The 22,143-nt window shown below is 34.3% G+C and overlaps 3 protein-coding genes across 4 annotated transcripts; 1 reads left to right on the top strand and 2 right to left on the bottom strand.

Moving 5' to 3' along the window:
• Positions 1-3,451: 3,451 nt before the first annotated feature.
• On the bottom strand, positions 3,452-5,474 carry LOC128674141 (protein FAM177A1-like). Its single transcript, XM_053752511.2, has 2 exons — positions 5,187-5,474; positions 3,452-4,756 (listed from the first exon to the last, which is right to left on the bottom strand). The coding sequence occupies exons 1-2, from the start codon at positions 5,334-5,336 to the stop codon at positions 4,478-4,480; spliced, it is 429 nt and encodes a 142-aa protein (XP_053608486.1). The 5' UTR covers positions 5,337-5,474; the 3' UTR covers positions 3,452-4,477.
• A 432-nt stretch (positions 5,475-5,906) lies between these two features.
• Positions 5,907-14,199, top strand: LOC128674139 (zinc finger protein 354A-like). Its single transcript, XM_053752508.2, has 10 exons — positions 5,907-6,089; positions 6,557-6,750; positions 7,283-7,332; positions 8,308-8,494; positions 8,588-9,213; positions 9,861-10,351; positions 11,035-11,148; positions 12,071-12,216; positions 12,967-13,061; positions 13,614-14,199. Exons 1-10 carry the CDS (start codon positions 5,982-5,984, stop codon positions 13,973-13,975), a joined length of 2,373 nt encoding a protein of 790 aa, XP_053608483.1. The 5' UTR covers positions 5,907-5,981; the 3' UTR covers positions 13,976-14,199.
• A 640-nt stretch (positions 14,200-14,839) lies between these two features.
• On the bottom strand, positions 14,840-20,715 carry Usf. Of its 2 annotated transcripts, XM_053752509.1 has the most exons (7): positions 20,557-20,715; positions 20,355-20,398; positions 20,142-20,228; positions 19,626-19,703; positions 18,778-18,896; positions 18,134-18,318; positions 14,840-17,563 (listed from the first exon to the last, which is right to left on the bottom strand). In XM_053752509.1, the coding sequence occupies exons 1-7, from the start codon at positions 20,616-20,618 to the stop codon at positions 17,404-17,406; spliced, it is 735 nt and encodes a 244-aa protein (XP_053608484.1). In that variant the 5' UTR covers positions 20,619-20,715; the 3' UTR covers positions 14,840-17,403. The 2 variants fall into 2 exon arrangements, with proteins under 2 accessions (XP_053608484.1, XP_053608485.1); XM_053752510.1 differs by lacking the exon at positions 19,626-19,703.
• Positions 20,716-22,143: the final 1,428 nt, after the last annotated feature.

Here is a 22,143-nt window from a genome sequence, read left to right as displayed (position 1 = left end):
TCAAACTTAGATAGTATTACACTTGAGGCATTCGTATCCAAATTTGTGAAAATAAGAAAATTATGATTATTATAGATATATATAGATATTTAGCGTATTATAGATATTTAGCCTAACCTACCTATTTATTAGATTATTTATAAATGACACAAAAAAATTTACAACCCTACTTAGGTAAGTAGGTATGTTTAACGAATAATTCCAACAAATTTAGCGTACTTGCTTATACATTTCAAATAAATTCAACCCAACACAACTGACCCGTTCGGCACTAAATTATCGTTCAAATACCCACCGATATGAATTATGGGCGATTCCAAACAAATGGTGTAAATTAGGAAATAATTCAACATTCAAACAGGCGGGTCATTCCGCACAATGTGCCCGGCACAATGGACACGCGATGTGCCAATGTCACTCCCCGGCCGTTTCTGGTTTTACCCGGTTAGATTGAAAAGGTGTGGTCAAGTATACTATTTTCTTTGACGGTTCCGTACATTTTTGAGTTTATTGAACCGGGGTTGTAAGTTCTATTGGAATTAAGTACCTACACATATTTTAATTAAAATTTTGAGTGTGTTTAAGTTAGTTAAATATGTCTTTGGCAATACAGAAAATTAATGTACCAAAATCTACATTACATATCTACTTATTTGTAACTAAGTATCTGTACCCAGAGGAGAGTAGGTAGATTTCCAATAAGCTTTAGGTACCTAAAAGCGCTTACAAGTATCTACTTGTAAGTACTTGTGTTATTAAATTTATAGTAAAATGGTCATTATTGACCATTTTACCATAAATGTAATAATATATTTCACAATATATCAATGGTTAAAAATAGATGATAGATCATTAAAGAAAAATGTGTTGAGCCAGCAATTTTTATGTCACTTCTAAATCCCGCCATTCGCAGCGAGGAACCCGAACGTTGCAAATTACAGTGGCGCGCGATCGGACCGGACCGGTTTTTTGGCGAATAAACACGAATATCTGGTTTGAGGCATTGTTTTCGCGATTTGCCAAACATAATGATTTTGTATGCCAGCTTAGTTTGGACTAGTTTTCACCGGCACGCTCTTTGAATATAAATAAATTTCGAGCGTCTCTTTGAATGTTGTAACGCGTGTTTCCTATTATTGCGATGAAATAAAAAATTAAAGCTTCATTGTTTGTATTAAGATTGAGTTAAAACTGGATTGTGATATGGCCTACGGGTTGTTTTACATTGTGTTAGTTGTTTAAGGGAATTATTGGAAACTATTCTGTTTTCAATTGTCAATTTAACTAGATAGGTACTTATTATAAGATATTCAATTTGAGACGATTAATAATTAACACTCGTTGAAACTGTACCAGGCTTCTAATTCACAGAAAGCTGTGACAATAAAAAAAATGTCAATAAGTACTTCTTGCTTTAAACAATAATATTTTAAATAATGCACTCATATGGCGCGAATAAGTAGGATTCGAACCTGAGACTGGGACCTTTTGAACACCGAACCTTCACGTTCCAAAATCTCTTATTTAAATTAATCGTTGATAGCATTCTTTATAATAAGTAGGTACTAACTTAATAAGCCAAAGTTGCAAAAAGTAATTATTTAGGTACAAACATTTCCGTACAGCAACGAGAAACAAAGTAATGAGTCAAAACTATCAAGACCAATGAAATCTCCTTGCTCTACAAAATGACAAAGCTGGTTTTGGCGCTATTTAAGATATAATTATAGTAATAAGTATTTTTTTACCAAATCTGGTACCTATATAGGTATATAGTAAGTAATTTCCTATAAAAACAATTTGTTTGGTATTGTTAATTCTAATATGTATGAACTAAATATTAAAAAAAAAAAAAAACTTTCTTCTTTGTTCAATTTTCTTTTTACAGCTAACATCAAAGGCGGCATAGAACGCAAATTATTCCAAATTAAAAAAAAAATCACAAATGACTATGACCGTGCATTATTCGAAAATGGAATGCCCAAATTGGCGCCAAAATCCTTGGTTGCGTGTAGCGCGCGCCGCCTCACATACGCGCCACGCCCCACACACGCCGGCCAATCACACGTCTCTAGAGCTACACGCATATTGATCTGCCGACCGCTCGAACCGTTTACATTTCGACATATCACATGCTAAACAGCGACAAACAATAACATATGGGGAAATCACAAGGGATTTTACACTCTATACTGTAAAGATTACGAGCCAATTTCGTTCGTATATGAATATGTCGCTTACAACATTTGGCGATTTTAATGTGGTATAATTTATAATGGTCAATCCGCACACGCCAGTTACAACTCTGTGTCGATTGTGATAAGGTTGAAAATAAATTGATGTAAAATTCAAGAAATAGGACTTTTTCACAATGGCAGAGAGATCAAAACGTGTGTAGTTGTGTCCTCTGTCCCTCACAAAAACGGAGCGAACGTTTGAGAGGGCTCAAGGTGACCACCACCTCAGACAGAATAAATCCTACCTTTTAATGAGATGAAGGCTTCAAAGGGTTATAATTTCGGTAGACGTGCATGTAATTATTAAAGGTTTGAAAGATACCTCCTTTGTTTATGGGGACAGATTTATACTTAGGTATATGGTTTTGTATTGATCTAGTAAATGAAAGTTTTAAAATGTAGGTGTATCTGATCCTTGTACCCTCAGCTGCAGTTTAATTTGTCTAAGGATTAATAAAGCCCGGTAAGTAAAATTTTTCCAAAAAAATCTTTTTATCTACCTACTTATGACGAAATAGGACCTGAAAATCATTGAGCGAATAAAGTTCCTGAAAATGTGTTTGGATAAACGTTATGGTCCTTCCGGTGTAGGTACCTACCTAACATAGTTATATAGTTATGAACAAATCAAAATTTACAGCTCATCCTTATTTTCTCTATTCACTATGTTGCATATTGCCTACAGTTTGGTTAGCTATATTATTAGTAATAGTATATTTATTCAGTTTTTATAATAATAAATTTTATTTTTATAATTCTAGCTATTCTTATTAGAATTAGTGGCGCCATCTACTAGCACTTTTTAGTACATAATTAACAAAGAACGAACCTGACAACGCCATCTGTTATTGATAATGAGTAAAAACTCACATAACTCTCAGCACATTCATGTTGAATAGGAAACTGCTATCTAGAAAAACTATTGGACGCCAGATGGCAGTCAAAATGTAAATATTATTTTACACTTCGCCAAGCCTCATTGTTATATTGCGTCGACGACACTGCGGCTCCGTTGTGCTCGGATGACGCAATTGATGGACAACGCAGAAATTGAATTTTGAAGTAAGTATAAGTTAAGTAGTAGTATATTTAGTAGTAAAACCCAGGTATGGAAAACAACGGAGCAGCATGACGGAACGTAGCAATGGGGCCTAGCTCTAACTATTATTATAATCTGTTTGTTCAAAATGACTAGGTGAAAAAAAACACTGATGTTTATGTTTTAGTAAATATGTATTATATACATAACAAACAATAAAATAATACTCAACCTGTTGGTTAATAACTAAAATTTATGTTCATGTTACACATAATTTCATATAAGTCAATTTTTTGTAAAACATAATATTTATCGCCTCAAAAAGAAACTGAGTAAACAAAATTATTTTAGATACAAAAAATCTTATAATGTGTGATGCCTTGTTGATTCTAGAATTCTGGTCTTTTAAGACCGAAATTCAAGGTTGATTGTACAAGAATTATCAACAAAGTGACACTGACGACAGTTTAGCCACTTCAGTAGCCAGCCAGCCAGGTCAGAAACTCGACGAAATACGAGCTCATTTCTAAATATATACACACTGGCTTACTTCGTGTAAATGGTAAGCGCACGAAGCATGCAGACAAGACGCTAGGGTTGGCGCCATAATCGTGGGTCCATTTGAAAATGTAAGGCGACTTGCGCAGATTGCACGGCGCACTTTAACCCTAGCCAGCCTACAACTGTAAGGTGAATGTGAGCATATTAAGTGGGGGGCAGGGAGTGGCCGTGTATAATAAATACACTAATAGGGAACCCTTTCTAATTATGTGCCTTAGTTAACATCATATAAAACATTCAATTCATTATCAGTCTGTCATTAATTATTCAATCATATATGAATACCTGTCAAACATTCAGATTAGTATTATTAGTCAATTACAAATGTTTAGACTTTGCCATTATATACAGAAGTTCCAATAAATAATATTCCTTATTAAGTAATCTCAAATAAATAAACATAAATTTAATTAAAACTAAATCAACTCAATACTAAAGCCATTGAGGCATCACAAACCTATATGCACCAGAAAGAGAAAGATAAAAATAAGAGAGAATCTTAAGGGAAAATCCTACAAATATAGAACTATAAATAATCAAATTAAATCTTTTTCTGCATACATTATTAAGTTATTTTATGAGGATTATTAAAGCCCGTTAGTTCCATAAATATGGTGCCATTTCTAGTAAATAATAATAATCAAACATGATTCTCTGTATCACCCACTTTCTGAGGCTCACTCATGACTAAAGGTATATCACCACCAGCGTTTCTTGGCACCCAACCAGCAGATTCCTCCTCCATTCTTCTCTTCTCTTCTTGCATTCTTTCATACTCATTTATTTCGATTTGGTACTTGGGTGTTGTGATTCCAAAGAAACTGGCCAGAGATTCTCCAGCCGCATCCACCACATTCAAAACCTTGGTGCCGGAAGTCCAGGCGTAGTGAGACATCCACGGCAACCAATCCAATTTTGACTAGAAGTTAAAAGAAAAGTATTAATAGAAAAATATTGCAAACATAATTTCAGTGATTGAATGATTAAATTGTTTGGTCTAAAAATTAAGTTATTTATTCATAATACTAAAACAACTTTATATTAAATGTGAGATGATATTTACAGGTTGGGATAAAAGTTTAGTCCAAAAATAAACTCTACATTGCATTATGTTGAAAGCATTAACGTTATATATTTTTAAATGAATGAATGACTGCCACAGTTAATTTTAATTATGCAGTAATACAAAGCTCATTTTGAAGCAAACAAACAATAACATGCAGTCATCATACACAATAGAAATCGACCTTGGTAAACTATAAGGGAATTTTTGAATAATATTTACACAAAGGTCTTTATGAGAACCGTGATAAGAGAATCTATTTTTGGATATGTAAATTTGGGCTTACAGGATCTACAGGCTCTTCAGTAGCACAGCTTTTCAATTCAGTTGCTTCTGCAGCGTCAATTTCTTCATCGACGCCATCGGAAAAATGAAGAACTCTTGTTGGCTTAACATTTACTCGTACTTCTTCGTCAGATATTGCCTTCGCTTCCATGTTTAGTTTACAAAATCACAGAAGTTTCTTTCTAATTATTTTCTTCCTTTCATGAATTTGCGTTGCACGATCGTGCTTTGTTGTTGTTGTTTGTTTTCTGTTCAGTCAGCCAGTCAGTCTTCTTCTTGCTTGATTTATTGTCTGTCACTGTCAGTCATTTTTCATCATGGTCTACCTTTTACTACTAGAATGCTGATATGAAAATAAGCGTGGCACGTTCGTTAACTCAGGCATCTTATCTAGAGATGTAGTAATGTAAACTTAGTCTATAATCATACTCTGAATTTAGTATATAACAAGGTAGAAAATAAATAACATATTTTTAATGTTTAAATTTTTCTTTTGAACTTTATTTTTATCTAAAATTTTCTTTTAATACATATTTATCTAATACTATTATCTATAATTTATGGGAAATATCAAATAAAAATTATAATAAAATAAGATAAATTAAATGTCTGTGAATAATAATATAATTTATAGTAGGTAAGATACTATGTCGGATTACTATGTTTCTTGGGCCACCTCTATAGTCTGTGCCCGTGTTGTTTTGTTTTGACTTTTAATGTTTGACATATGACATTGCTCACATGTTTTGTTTCTTGCTTGTTTGAATTTGAAGATGTAATGATCTAAGAATGTAAAATGGAGGGTTTTTGTAGAGGATGTTTAATCAAATACGACGACCCGGAAGAGCTATTAGAATATACTGAGAAAAATAGGAGATTATTTATTTATTCCACTGGGTTACAGGTATATCCCGTTGGTTCTAAACTATTGCTATTTCATTAGTTTAACACAAATTGATATAAAAAGGTTACAAATTAAAAAAACATTACGCTCGATATTTTGTTTCTTTTTGAAACTAACCGCTTACTATCAGGTAGACCCACAGAGTACTTTGTATATTATATGGCCCCATGTCTGCTTGTCGGCTTGGTAGAGTAAAAAATGTACCTACAATTTTTACAAACTTACCCACAATAACACTAAGTTTTCACACCAGATGGGGAAATTAATTTTCAGTCCTTTAGACTAGTGAGAAAGCTGGGAAAAATAATTTCCAACTTTATTACTGGTGTTACAGACGGGCGGGACCAATTCCACAAAGTGTGAAACCTTTCAATCATGATATAGATGCATTACCAGCAAAAGCTGCCCATTTACTATTCAATTAATTAATATATTGACAGAATGTAACTCTGAACTCTTTATTTCAGGTTAAACGCAATGACATATTCACATTCCAGCTATGTAAAGACTGTTATGTTAATATGCAGCAGGCTTGTAAATTTAAAAAGCTATGCAGATTGTCAGACAAGAAGTTTAGAACATATTTATCTTTGAAAGAATCTGGAGAAACACAGGATTTGTGCACATATCTTAAAAACAGTGATGATAACTTTTCTTTAAGGTAACAATTAAATATGTTACAATATGTAGTTTTTGCTTTAGCTTTGGATGTATTTGCAAGTTGTGCGCAAACACAACTAAGTTTTACCCCTAACTTCTTAGGAAGAAACTGGGGGCAAATTCATGTCTAAGTAAGAGGCAACTGAAGGATAAAAATTGTCTTACCAACTGATAAGCAATAACAGGTTTCCCAGAGTATGTTGAAGACCGTTACACCAATAGTCATAAAATGACAGCCAAAACTTCAGGATTTAAAGCCGTTTTCTTATGTGGACCCTGGGCTATGGGTTGTTAAAGCAAAAAATGCTAGAAACATTCAAGGATGTAAGAGAAATAATTTGTCAGTATGTAAAATATTCATTACTAGATTCTCTTTCATGATTATTTAGTGTGAAAATTGTCTGTTGGACCACATTCTGCTTGCAACCAGTCAATATTAAGGTCTCTGGTGGAGAGCTATAAAATTTACACAGGTACAGGTAGCAGTTTTTTTTTTTTTTTGTATGGATAGTTATTGATGTGATTATTTCCAGATGGGGTGGAAGCAGTACACCTGCAAATCAGACGAGAGATGATGATAATGGTATGTGAATTGAACTCGAGATTTCCACATAAGTATTTCATAATATATCAGTTACTTAATTTCATTATATTAATATGTTTTGCATGCATTTAGATTCGGAAACAACTGATATGGCTAGTTTATTTTATGATGAATTAGTAACTTGCACTGGTAGTGTGCTAAGATTATCAAAAATCAAAATCAAATCATATATTCAGAAATTAGGCCTTAACGGGCACTTTTTCACGTCATATTCTAAATTAAATGATGTTTACCAAAGCTACAAACTACTAGCATTTCGGAACGTCCACTGCTGAGAAGAAATGCCAAAAGAAACTCATTCAAACAGTGTTGGTCCCTATCATGCCAGAAGGGCTTACCATTTTTTAAATATAAATTTATGTATAAATTTTTATCAGTAATATAACATGTAAGTACACAATAAAGTACATGGTCAAAAGGTATACTGAAACATATTATGATTGTGATCAAGTGCTGATGAAAGGAAAATATATACATATACTTATATATATATATATATATATATATATATATATATATATATATATATATATATATATATATATATATATATATATATATATATATATGTATAATTAACCAAACAAAAAAAAACTTTTAATAAAAGATCGAGCTGACCAGTTCCCCAGGCATTTATTAACTTGTAAACTCCTTAAACTTCATCAATTTCTTTTCCAATGAAAAAACACCACAGATCGTCAGAAGCTAGCATAAGGATAGTCAAAATTTAAAAGTAGTTACATACCTGTTGACTTATTTTTCATTAGGTTATGGACCCAGCACACTTTATTTTAAAATTTTAAAAAGGGGGCTTCAAACTTAAATTTATCTAATTAGGTATCCATTTTTTTTTCATTATTAATTAGGTTATGGGCCCAGCACTCTTTATTAATAACTTTAGAGTTATAAAAAATACATAGCAAATTAATATGTTGAACGTCATTTGTGTTTCAGAATCGACATGCACAAGCATACGCAATTTCATGCAGGACATGCTCCCAGACACTGAGATGCCGGACTCGGAAGCCCGAATCATCAGACAAGTGATTGAGGAAGAGGCGGACGTGTTGGATGACTCGCTCGACTCACACTGGTTACAGGATGATGTCTCTATTGCTACTGACTTTAGGCTTGATTTCAGGTAATCTTACTTTATATTTTTTGATGTTTGTCCTCTTATTAGTAATTTCAAATTTTAAAATCTTTTCTGCTATAATAATAAAAAAAATTTCAGCCCCTTTTCTACGCCAAGATCTATGTCCAATGATCATTTTAACACTCCAAAACACGCCACACCAGATCAAACGCCCGACGATAACCGTTTCAATATGCTTGATATATTCAAAAGTCCAAATGCCCAAAGCAATGATAATAATCAAAGCAAAAGGAATATTCAGAACAGAGCCATCGACGACATACTATGCGATAGTATACTAGATAACAGTTTTGGCGATAATTTCGATAATAATGTAAAAACTAAAAAGGTGTACATACACGAGGAAAATGAAATTGTGAAAATAGAAAGTAGTTTAATCACTGCACAAGTACCTACGTTGGCCGATCATCAAATTGACCATATGAATGGCAAGAATTATTACGTTGAAAACACAGTCGAGCAATCGGGGACATTAATTGAACAAACAATTTCATTTGATGAACAAGCGGTGACATTTTGTGAACAACCGCCAACTTTTGTTGAACAACCAGTGACATTTGTTGAACAACACCCCAATATTGTTGATAAGGATGTTAGAGGAACTCAATATGTAGATGATGTAGACAGGAGATTGAATGAAGCATTGCAAAGGAATGAGGGCGATGCAGAAATATCCTTGCGAGATCTTTTAGGTTCTCCTTCTGGTAAATATAAACTTTTTTTTTTGTTACCATTTAGTCTAAATGAGCAATCTTTTAAAGTGTACACCGCATGCACTAATTTAAGACAATGTAGCGGAATACATACATATATTAGTCTTACATTTTTAACTTTAACCAACCAATATAATAAAGACATCATTTCAGTATATATATATAAGTAAGCATTATCAATTAATAACGCATGTTTCCAGTGTCTCGTTTTAATCTTGACACATTCAACGACTTTGCACTTGACGATTAAACTCGGCTAAACTACGCACCATCGCCAAACTCAGACTTATACACGAGGATTGCGTAGTTTGTATGGGAGTTTTTATTTACCGCAATGAAGAATCGGCAATGTAATCCTCTGAAGTTCGGCAAACTGTTTCGCGATAATGCATAGCCGGCATCCTTACATATTATAAATATTATAAAACAATGTCCCCTACCGTGTCTTTCTGTTCGCGATAAACTCCAAAACTACTGCACGGATTTTCATGCGGTTTTCACCAATAGATAGTGATTCCTGCGGAAGGTTTAGGGGCATAATTTATTATATTTTTACTCGAGCGAATCCGGGATGGGCCGCTAGTTAGGTATAAATGTGTTATTATTTCAATGATGTTTTAATACAATTATTTATTTAGAGTATCCAACGCCTACACCAGCCGGGCTGTCGACTCCTACGATAAACAATATATTATTTGGGGAAAAACTCGACGAGAACAGTAGCCAAGGATCAATTGGACTTATCTTGGAGAAACTCCCTAATGTAGACAAAAACAAGTACAATCTAATGATAGATGTTAAATCGGATTCGAATACTCTATTGATGTCACCGAAACTCGTGTCTCCAAAAGAAAAACTATTACAAAAAGTTGAAAAAGAAGATACCTTTTATTCACCGGGAAACAGTGATTCCGAATCCAATTTAGTTAACATAGAATGTTGTGTTACGTGCAATAAAACATTTAAAGACAAGAAAGGACTCAAGTTGCACTCTGTACGAGCACACGGAATAAAATTGCCAAAGGCTAAAAGAAAGCCAGTGATAAAACAAATGTTTTGCGATTACTGCGGCAAGGAATATTATGATAGACGGAATTTCTATATGCATTTGAAGAGGCATGAGAAAAATGTAAGTTTCTTCTCTTCTGTCTCGTTATCGTCCCTGAAGGTCTTTATTTGGAACTAGCTGTGCCGCGGGAGCGAAGTCCCGTGGGAACTTCGGGATAAAAAGTACCCTAGTACCCTATGTATTATTTCAGGTTATGTTAAATTTCATAACAATCCATACAATAGATTTTTCGAGAATCACACATCCTCACAAACTTTCGCATTTTTAATATTAGTAAGTAGGATGTAACACACACAACAACTTTCTGGGCAATATTCATGGAGTTGGGCCTTCCCCACTTTTGGTTCTACATTAATATAAATACAGCCAACAATTGACAAAAAAAACAGCATTAATGTTTAACAGCAAACTGTTTTATGACAAATCACATAGGAGATATTGAACATAACTTTGAGATTGATTTTTGTAAAACGAAAGTAAATTAACCTATACTTCAGAGTTCTCATACCCAAACCATACCTGTGTCATCAAATACAGTTTGACCATGAAACCCAAGAGATCACATCTCAATTTTATCATTTGTAAATTACAGGATCACATGTATTCAATTTTAGACTTTGTCACATGTTTGTATGCAATGCATGTGACCAGTAATAACATTTTGGCCAAGCTGTTTTTTTTTTTTCATAAGCCACAAACAAATAATAGTACGAATAAAGAGTATTTTTATTTTCCTTCAATAGATCCAGCCAGAGAAACGGTGCGAAATATGTGGAATCAAATTTCGTACGGAAAGAAAGTACCAATTGCATCTGGCTACGCATTTTGGTCAACGCATCCAGGTCACTATGAAAGAGGTTAGTGTTGAATATGAACTTTTTTTATGTCGAATATAACTGTGTAGAAAGTGAATAAATTGAATTGAAGGCGCAAAATTCAAATTCAAAATTCAAATTCTTGATCATTAAGTATTGCTGAAATGGCCTTACCCCTCATTAAATTTGCACGGGTAATAAAACTACATGGACTCAGATCCATAGCTAGATCCAGTCGACCCTGGCAGGGTGATTAAGTAGTACAGCTGTCATGCCGCGTTCTTCAGTTTTCTGCCGTAAAAAGGAATAAGGAACATCAAACTTCCAAAAAGATTTTACATTTCACTATTTCTATTTTGCAACATTAGAAACACATTTCATATATTTTATTAAAAAAACATTGTTTACAAACGTCTCGCTTGGTTGCCTTAGATATAAGAATGTATCGAACAATATTCTTTGACAGCATTTATCATAAATCCACAGGAATATTTTTTCGCGAAGGGTTTTCCTTGATAATTTAGTATATCCTCTGTGATGTCAACTCTGTGATCCAAAGGCGGACTTTTTGAGAATTTTATACAATTTAAAAATTGCCTTTGACATTGGACCATTATATATACAACTATCTTTTGTCCGCGGCTTCGCCCGCGTGAATTTAATTTCTTAGAAGTAATTAAGTAAAATCTCAGTCATTATTTTATCGCGTAAATAGATAAAATAATATAGACTGGTAAATATAGGTATATGATTCCAATTAGTATTTATCCCGTTTCCCGCTACCAGTTCCATCTCGCATTTGGTCCAATCCTGCTTCCTGTAATATAGGTATCGCGTATAAAATTCAAATTCAAAATTCTTTATTCAATTTAGGATGGGTATACATCACTTAATGACGTCCAAACAATTACTTAAACTAAGTCTACTGCCGGCTAACAGAACAAAATATGTGTAATACATACAGAAAGCGACATGCGATGTTTGCGACATGACGATGTTGAAGACCTCGCTGAAGAAGCACCAGCTGAAGCACACTCGCTCGTACGTCGGCACGTGCGAGGAATGCGGCCGCGGGTTCTATACGCTCACTGAGTTACGGGACCATACTGCGTGAGTGGCATACTGTATCTGTTGCTGTATATCAGCACTCGGATCACAATCATAACCTGTTTTGATATACCTTTTGACTATGTACATTATGTACTTTTATATATTATTAGAAAGAAAAAACATTGTAAGAAACAATAATGGTAAGCCGATCTGGCATGATAGGGACCAACACTGTTCAAATGAGTTTCTTTCGGCATTTCTTCTCAGCAGTGGTCGTTCCGAAATGCCAGTAGTTTGTAGCTTGTAAGAAATAACTATAAATATAAAGATTGAAGAGAAAAAGTGCCTGTGAAGGTCTAATTTCTGAATAAATGCTTTGAATTTGAATATAGAACGAGAATATGCAACTTGATGTTTGAGACGACGCTATCAAGAAGCAAGGACGATGTATCTACTAGAACTACATGGCTAAATAGTTAATTGTTACGCCAGCCATACGTTACAGCGATGCAGTTTGCGGATTGCTGGCTTTTCGTTGCGGCAAAAAAAAAGCACACTATCGCCGAACTCTGACACATGGCGACGCGAATGCGTGAACAATTGCGTAGTTAGTATGTGTGCCTATAGTTTCCGCAATGTTCACCGACTCCACCAAAGTTTGGCAAACTGTTCGACGACAGTGTGGATTTATGAAACCTTATCAACCTTTTCCCAATTTATTTTAGAAAAAGGTTGACGTTAAAATATCAATTCCTTACAACCTTATTAAGTTATAATATGTCCTCATTAAATATATGTTGTCATACACAGAGAACACACAGGCGAGCGACGTCATTCATGCGAACATTGTGACAGTACATTCAAGCGGAGAAACGCGCTCATCAGGCATATGAGGCTTCATACAGGTTAATTATACTTTAACAATTACTTACATACATGTGTTTTGTATACGAAAATATAAGAAAAAGCAAAGTCGAACGCTTGGGAAAAAAACATTCGGATGAGACAGATGTTCGATATTCGAAAATTTTATTGATTTTGTGGAATTCGATTTTCAAGATTTGTGACTAATACAAAACTACCGCGTGCTACCGCTCCATGCAGCGCGCGTTAGAGCGAAACGCAAAAAAATTATGAAATCTTTATTCAATACTATTTTGATTTAAGAACTCAATGGCGCAGTGGATAGTACGCTCGGCCTCTAATAGTGGCGGTTAAGACACTCTTAATGGTCGGTCATTGGTTGGATGACCAAAATTATCTTGAACTCCTCCGAGCTTCGGAAGGCACGTAAAGCCGTTGGTCCCCGCTGCGCAATGGGCCCCTTATCCGTCCGTCAGGAAGGCCAGTGCCATGCCCAGCAGTGGGGACGTTTAATCCGTTTTTAGTTAGTCTATGGTCATCCTGCTGACAACGTCAACTGTCACGGACTTTGTTAATTGATTTTGTTTAAACAGGTGAAACTCGCTACGTGTGCGACGGCTGCAACAGGGGATACGCGAACAAACCTACTTTGGTTCACCACATAAAAAGCGGCAGGTGTAGAGACTTCAAAAAAACCGGAAAAATGAGGAAAATCCCAAGGAAACGAGCAAATGTGGTGACAATACTGCAAATGCAGAATGAAATAGACACGAAGCCGTATAGATGTTTGCTTTGTCACTCGAGACACAAGACTTTGAATATGCTGAAAAATCACCAGAGAAAGCAAGTGTGTAGAAAGAGACAAGAAATGATTAGCCAGTCGAATTTGATTGAAATTATTGATCCCGCTCGGCCGTGCGCTAATGTTCAATTAGAGGTGATAACGGAGGAATAAAAGGTGAATTTTCGGCGGAAAAAGCTAATGGGGGAAAATATTATGTTGTTTTTAAGCAGCATTCATGCGCATTTATATTTTGATTGGTTAAATTGGCGGGATGATTTCAGTAAATAAATCTCACCCTACCAAATAATCCAAAATAAATTAAGCGTTTAATATTAACTTGTTCTGTGATAATAGGATCCTAACTTGTGTACTTTAAATATAAGGTTTAAAACAAATTGTATTTTTTAATTTCACTCTTCATTATTCGACCAATTACAGACTTGTATAAAGCCACTTAATACATTACCATTATATCAATATACATGAGTGAGAAGCATGATGCGAGCGAAATAGCTATATGTTGATTTACATTAGTGGTAATTTTAAGGCGTATAATGCTTTCTACTACTCTTTCTCTAAGGTTTTTCATTTCGCAAAGAAAAATTAAATTAATAAAAATGTGAGGTGGCGCTAGTGTGCAGGGAGTAACCGCCGTAATAATTTTTATTTATTTACAAAATAAATATATTAGGACGCCGTAATAATTTTTATTTATTTACAAAATATATTAGGACAAATCACACAGATTGAGCTAGCTCCAAAGTAAGTTCGAGACTTGTGTTATGGGATAGAACTCAACGACACTATATAACAAATACATATATAGATAAACATCCAAGACCCGGGCCAATCGGAAAAAGATCATTTTCCATCTTGACCCGACCAGGGATCGAACCCGGGACCTCTCGGTTCAGTGGCAAGCACTTTACCAATGCGCTACCGAGCTCGTCATATTGTATGTTGATATTTATTTTCTGTACAAGACTATTGTATTGTAAACGAAAATAGGATTCTAGACTTGAAATAAAAGACAACTAAACATCTCAACAACACCTGATTATATTTTGAATAGTCTGAGCTAGATAAAAAAATAAAAAAGTTTCAAACAAGTCGACTAAAATTTTCTTTTTGACCTACATTATTATTTTTTTAAAACTAAAAACGGAAGTACATTCTTTTTATATAGGCCAAAGTTTGAATTCACAAAACGAAAGGTAAATGCAATATACCGATTGTGTATTTTAATTATAACAAAACAACTCTTAACTACTACCTACTTAGTACACAATACTTACAATTATTGTAAAACTTCTTTGAAACAACAAAAAATAGTCTCCTATACATTAATGGATGTACACAATTTGACACAAATATAACCGTCTTATCCATAAAAACGCTAACTTAAGTTCAAGTAAAAACGAGTCGATTTTTTTACTATGCCAATCACAATTAGAACAGAACTGTCAAAGACGCCATATTGAATGTTGCGCTGAATTCTGTAATCTATACGCGTAGAGCGATTGCTATTCACATCAAGTCGATTCACAGAGAGACGCAGTTAACCAATCACAGCGCCAATTGCGACGCAATGACACCACACCGCATGTGATTGGTTCGCTGCGTTTCACTTTAAAAACTTTCGACGCTCGATATCGAATGGCAAAGCCGCACTACGGCCTCTGTTCCATACAAACTTACATTTTCCACTTATCAAATTGTTTGTCAATTATTGCTATCTCTTTCATCATTTAATGTCATCAATCACATTACGAAAGAGATAGAAATAACAAGTTGTCGCGAAAAGCAAATGGCGTCGATGACAGGCTCCATTATTATTTGTAACGAATATGTGTTTTTATTTACTATTACATAATATATTCGAATCTTCGAATCATATTTCAGAGCTAATTGATAAATTATGAGTATTATAAGCTTTGTTAATTAATAGATTTTTATGAAAAAGACGGCAAGTGATTACGTTCTATGAACCATTGAGACAGGCTATAACTTCAATGTGAATCTTAATTCCAATTTAAAGATAATAATATAGATTCTGATTAGAACAATGTTGTGATGTTTTATATCAACAAAAAAATATTGCAAAGGAACTTATACATTCTTAACTTTATCTCTAGATTCATATAGTTCTCTCTTCCAAATTGAGTAAGCCTACTAAGAGAAGTTGATGTACAAATCATAAAAAAGCAAAAAATTAAAGAAGAACTATATTATTATATCCAGAAAACAACAGTATGTCATATCAACTTATTTTTATTCATTTTATCGCAACACATTTAGCAGCTCGTTAAACTGATGCCGATACTTTATCTAATCTGTTCATAAAACTGTTACTGAAATTGCAGCGACGAAATTATCATTTGAGTTTGCTCCAGTCTCAACATAGATAAAACGTTTATTTACTACTATATTATTATTATTACAAAACTTCATTAGTTTTTTATCACATCACAATTAAGGAGACAGAACTTTTATTCAAGATTCAAACTCACGGAAATAAATGGTCAATTTATATCCGTTGCCGTGTACATTTATTACCATGAGCATATTGACATCCATTTTGAATGGATGTTAATGGGTCTGTGGTACACCATAGATGTCAAATATGCCAAGTCCATAAAATTTTGTGAATGAAATTTTGTATGAATTATGGAAGAGCTAATTCTTTTAGCGGTAAATAACATTTATGTCTCCAATTTCAACATAATAACACATAAGTCTCAGGGTTCTACATTTGGGGGCCCCATTTGAGGAAATAAATTCTAAAGACTATAACCTTATACACAAAACGAACATAAAAAGAACAAGCATTTTGTTTTTTTTTTTTTAGGTTTGGTGAAAAGAAATTTGATTTAGTTAATGTTAATTTAAATTGATATCAACCTGAAATATAGCATTTTAAATGATACTATAGAATATTTAAAGCAATTTATAGTTTATTACCTATTTTTCATCATTATTATTGTATTATTAATATTTCCTATGAAACATTAATTTTAGTTATATTTTATCCATTGCTCATTATGGGGTTGCCGTTCTGTATCATAAATTCATGTATAAGGTAACACTGCTTACAGTTTCAGGCTTACAGTTTCAGCACCTTTTTTATATCTCTAAATAGGCAAATAGGCGTACGGCTAACGATGATTAGGGCTTCCCGTAGCCTATGGACCTTTAGGGAACATTACTGCGATGTTTTCACGCTAGAGAGCAGCACAAGCATTTCGGGTAAACAGCGCGTTTTGGCATTGACAGTTCTTACATCATGACAAATGGCATTGACTTCTGCGATAGGTGGAAGTTGCTGGTCAAAGACAAAGAAAACCAAAGAATTATACAGTGGGCAATTTTCTAGGCACCGTTGGCACACATGGACAAGATATTAGCACTCTGTCTCGTCTAGTCGTGTATAATACACATTTCTCTTTCTTGTATGAGCGAGACGAAAGATATATTTCTCTTTGTCTACATCGCTGGTGTTGCCATCTGCGTTAAACTCTGCATAATATTCCCTATTGTGAGGAAATAAAAATTTCCCCAAAGAAATCTTTTTACACCGATATTGCACTAAGTTTATTTAGCTAGGACTTCTGACCTTTCGGCCTGTGGGCCATCACTATGCAGTTGTCCGCCAACTGATTTCTCATTGATGAGTTTTCTTTACGCACTTCCGCTAATTCTTGGTTAAGCCTTAATATTTCTAGTACAAGTTTTTCATTCTCGACTTCCAATTTGTCCAATCTGAAAATAAATATAATTTGGTTCAAACATATCCGAGAATAATGTAAAAATAACATTAATAAAAATAATAGATTGTTCATGATCATAATGTTAAATCTAAAGCTTACTGAAGGGGCACTAGCCGTCCTTATTGATGGATGGATCAGATATGGTCTACACTTGTTAGATTAATGTAGCCTCATAAGTTTTGGTCAATCCACCTCAAAGTCCTAGCACACTTCTGCCTCTCGTATCGATCCCACTCGCTTCGCCCGCGTTAATTTCCCACGGGAATATGTTTTTTCTGGGATGAAAGGTATGTCCTTCTCCATACTTTAAACTATTGGTTGAGTAGATAGAGTGTGAAAAGGCAACAAACTTACTTTCGCATTTATAATATTAATTAAGAAATTAGAATAGTTATGTAGGATGTGTGACAAAAGATTTTTCAAAATTTCAAACTTTTAAACATGAACAAGGATATGCGCAACAAGCCTCATAAACATCCACCAGAACAAAATTACTGCTGTTGCAATCTGTTTCATGACATACATGGAACAGATTGCAAAGTGCAAAAAACAATGTATATACCTTTTCTGCCTCTCAGTTAGCTCAGTGATGTGGTCGCAGGCCTTGGCCAGGATGCCTCCCTTGCTGACGGTATCGGCCAAGCCCGAGTTGGGCACGAGCGCCGCCAGCTTTGTGATCCAACTGTTGATCTTGTCGCGTCGCCGTCGCTCCACTTCGTTGTGTGTCGCGCGACGTTTGTCATCGCGCTGGATTAACAAAACTTGTGCTATAACCTACACTCTTTATTTCGAGTGTGTTAGAGCGTATTCCTATTGCTCAGTTGCGATGCAACGTCCTTCGTCATGTTGACATCCGTCGACGGATCAACGCGTGTCAAAACCTATAGAAAACAACGGAGCACAACGGAGCCGCAATGTACTGGGCCGTCGCAACGGAGCACGACTGAGCAATGGTAACACACTCTTAATTGCTATTGCTGGTGCCAGATTTTTCTGAAGATTTTTCAGAAATATCTGAAGAATTAACTGTATGTTGTTAAATACATAGCATTCAATACCATAAGTAATTTTCAAAGAAGTCAATTTTAATTTATTTTACTGTAAAATCATAAAAAACATGGTAAGATTTTTACACTAGAAGATTTGTAAGAAACAATGGAGTTGTAAAATATTGTTATTAAGCTACATAACATTAAAACTACAAACCTTTTTTGCTGTTACAGCTTTTGCTTGTAGTGGCTCTTTCTTTATTGCCTTTTTAGGTGAGTTAGTTCCAAACACTTCCACAGGATTACTTATTACATAGTACTCTGTTTCTGGTATTACTGAAACAATATTTTTCAACATTTTATTGATTTTCTCCCAGCAGCGGACATCTATACTATTATTATAAAGAGGTAAGCTTTTGTATGTTTGTATGTATGAGGCGGGTAATCTCCGAAACTATCGAAACGATTTCAAAAATACTTTCACCATTAGAAAGCTACATTATCCAAGTTTGCTATAGGCTATATTTTATCTCAAAATTCCCATGGGAGCAAAGCCCCGGGCAACATCTAGTAGGTAATATAATTCTTTGTTTTTCTAGGTATTATCTATATAACTTTCAATATAAAGTGTATTTAGTTGCTATGATAAATAATACTTAGTGAGTTGTTCTAATTTCTGTATCATAAAAAAGTTAACTTTTCTTTAGGTCTCTGGAAAAATGTCTATTATTTATATTTTTTTAGAAAACTGACTGAATGACAGACTCAATGCTTTTCAAACTGAACAATAAATTTATCTCAAGTTCAATAGACATTATTAATGATTATAAGACTAAGAAAGGAACATAGATGGTCTGTTTCATCGCTTGCTGATAAAGTGCCTGATAGCCACCTACCTAACTAGATAGTACATTAAACATATAGTATTAATAATTGTGTTTCACAAGTGTTAGATAAAGCTAAATTATTTGTCTGAAATTATTTTCCAGCAAATAATTTTAGGCAGATTTATCTAGCATGAATTAGTGAAACAGGTTGGGAATAGTATAACAATATCATCATTACCGTGATTGGGTGATTGTGATATATTATTGCTTGGCTCATCACTAGTCATGTGTACAATCTTGTATGTCACTGACCCAGCTGAAAAAAGCATAATATGATCAATGACAATATTGCATTTTTGATTACATTTTCAGAACATAACATTTTGTCCTTGGTATGTATAGGAAAGGGTTATGAACTGGAGATTCTTGTCATAGACAATAAACTAGCAAATCGTCACGATTTAATGCCTTGATCACAAATATTCAAGATAATGCATAAATGTTATATGGTAGCCAGCTACCAGTGAGTAGGCAATAGGTTTTAACCAACAAAATTAAATTATTATTTCCTAGTTGTGGACACCAGCACAAGCAAAGGACGGATGATCGGTCTATTTCACCCAGTTTTAGGAAATTGATATCTTTTATTCATAATACATAGGTATACCTATGTATTGCTTTAATCTTGTATTCTCGTTTCACAGATAAAAACAGTCAAAAAAAGTATTAGTAAATGTTAAACACAAGTACATACATATATCCCTGAAGCTGTAGGTTGTGGAAGTGTTTTCGTTTGTATCCAAGAAAGGCTGCGAGGTTAATTGGGACTGTTCTTCTGCACCTGGAATCCAATCGTAATTAAATTTAGCGTTAATTCAATAACCAGCTATAATTAAATTCAGGACTCAGGACAAATTTCTAGTTGATAAACAATGCGGGTCCATTGTGACAGTTGTTGTTTACTTACCAAAGGATCCTTCATCTACCATGCCAAGGTATTCTCCGTCAGCACTGGGAACAAACGCAGAATGGTACATAAAGCTATTCGTACAAATAAAACATGTAACAAGACTATAATGAGCTTGCCAAGATGCAAAAATATATCCCGACGACCTTCGCACAAGCTTATTTATAATGTTTTAACAAATTTACAAGTTATTGCATTTTACCTGTTATCGAGGGAGTTCTCATGTATGTCAGTGTCAACATCAGTCTCAACTTTTGTGGCCATTGCACGTAATTATTTTGAATTTATCTCAATTTGATCACGGGGACAAATAAAACAGGTCATGTGATTAGGCCAAAGACATTTCTATTTTTTTTTTGTTTTAGGCCAAAGACAAATTATTGCGTATAGAGATAGAGATGACTAAACCATAGAGTAGTAAAAATCGCATGGGGGGGGGGTAACCATTATTAAACATTAGTATTTCTATATTCGATGGATTTGATCGGGTCAGGTCCGGTCCGGCATCCGTCCGTACCGATTAGCCGTTTTAGATAGTGTGCGATAGTGAAAACATATATTAGTATTATAACTCTTTTATGTATAAGTGCGTATATTTATTACTTATCAATAAGTAAATTCGTTTTTGCATATCCCAAGTCAATAGGGCACTAATTATACTATTTCAGGTTATGTTCTGCATTATTTGGTCAACAAACATTGCCAATGGAGGCAAAAGCAATTTTCAATATTGTTGCAAATTTACGACCAAAAATACCTTCTACGCAATCGTGGTGCGTGTTTAAAGAATAAAAGAAGGATTTAGTGGATTATCCTAAAAATAACACTATTTTAGGTTATGTTCTGCATTATTTGGTCAACTGTGGTCATAAACTGATATAATATTGTTTTTGACTGAAGATATTACCTATATGAAGTCCATATTTTAATAAGTCTTCACGTGTGAAGTATTCCGAGGTTCTTTTCAACCGTATACTGGCTCGAAAATTTTACAGCGTGAGGTGTATTCCATAGTTTTCGAAATTTTTTTATCTTATGGAAAACGATTTTGACGTGACAACGTCTTAAATTAGGTTGCGGCTGGGAGTCACTTATGAAAAAGTGTAACGCCCGGTAACGTTACGATGAGTCACCGAACGAGAGAGAGGCCCGCCGAATGCCTTGCGTCTCTCTCCCACTCAACTATGATCGGTCTGCCGCGCGCGTAAAAAGACGTTGTCACGTAAAATCTTCGCCCGTAAAACCGACTTTACAGGCAACCATTTTTTTTTCCAATACTTCGGCACCCAAATATGTATATTTTCACAAACGAATGCTTACATAATAAAAGGATTAATAAAGTACTCTAAAATAAACGTTTTAATCGACATAGAAAAGCAGCAAAACTTTTGTGTACCTAACATACAGTGCTGTATTCTGGCGGGATAAATGCGCAGTAATACTCCCTATTTTTTGATAATAAATATTTTTTTAAATAAAAACTGACATGAGTTCTATTTTGTGTTCCCTACTAAGCGACTTATAAAAAACAAACAAGAATTTAAAAATAATCTCCCACGTGACAAGTCTCCCTGCGTCCGTTTAAGTGGTTCGCTACAATTAAAATAATTTCAGATAAAATTTTCCAAGGTAAAACGTTTACCTCATCTTATCCTCCCAAAATAGGAAAGGAAAGTCCTGGGTATTTAGGACGTTTGTCCACTGTGTCGTATCACCGGATCCGTCATCCGAGAAAAAATCGAACCGAAGAAGCGGACTATATATACATAAATTTAGTCTTAAGTAGGTA

Source organism: Plodia interpunctella, chromosome 12 (genome assembly GCF_027563975.2).
Source record: "Plodia interpunctella isolate USDA-ARS_2022_Savannah chromosome 12, ilPloInte3.2, whole genome shotgun sequence".
Classification (NCBI taxonomy): Eukaryota; Metazoa; Arthropoda; class Insecta; order Lepidoptera; family Pyralidae; genus Plodia; species Plodia interpunctella.
This window is presented reverse-complemented; position numbering and strand designations above follow the sequence as displayed.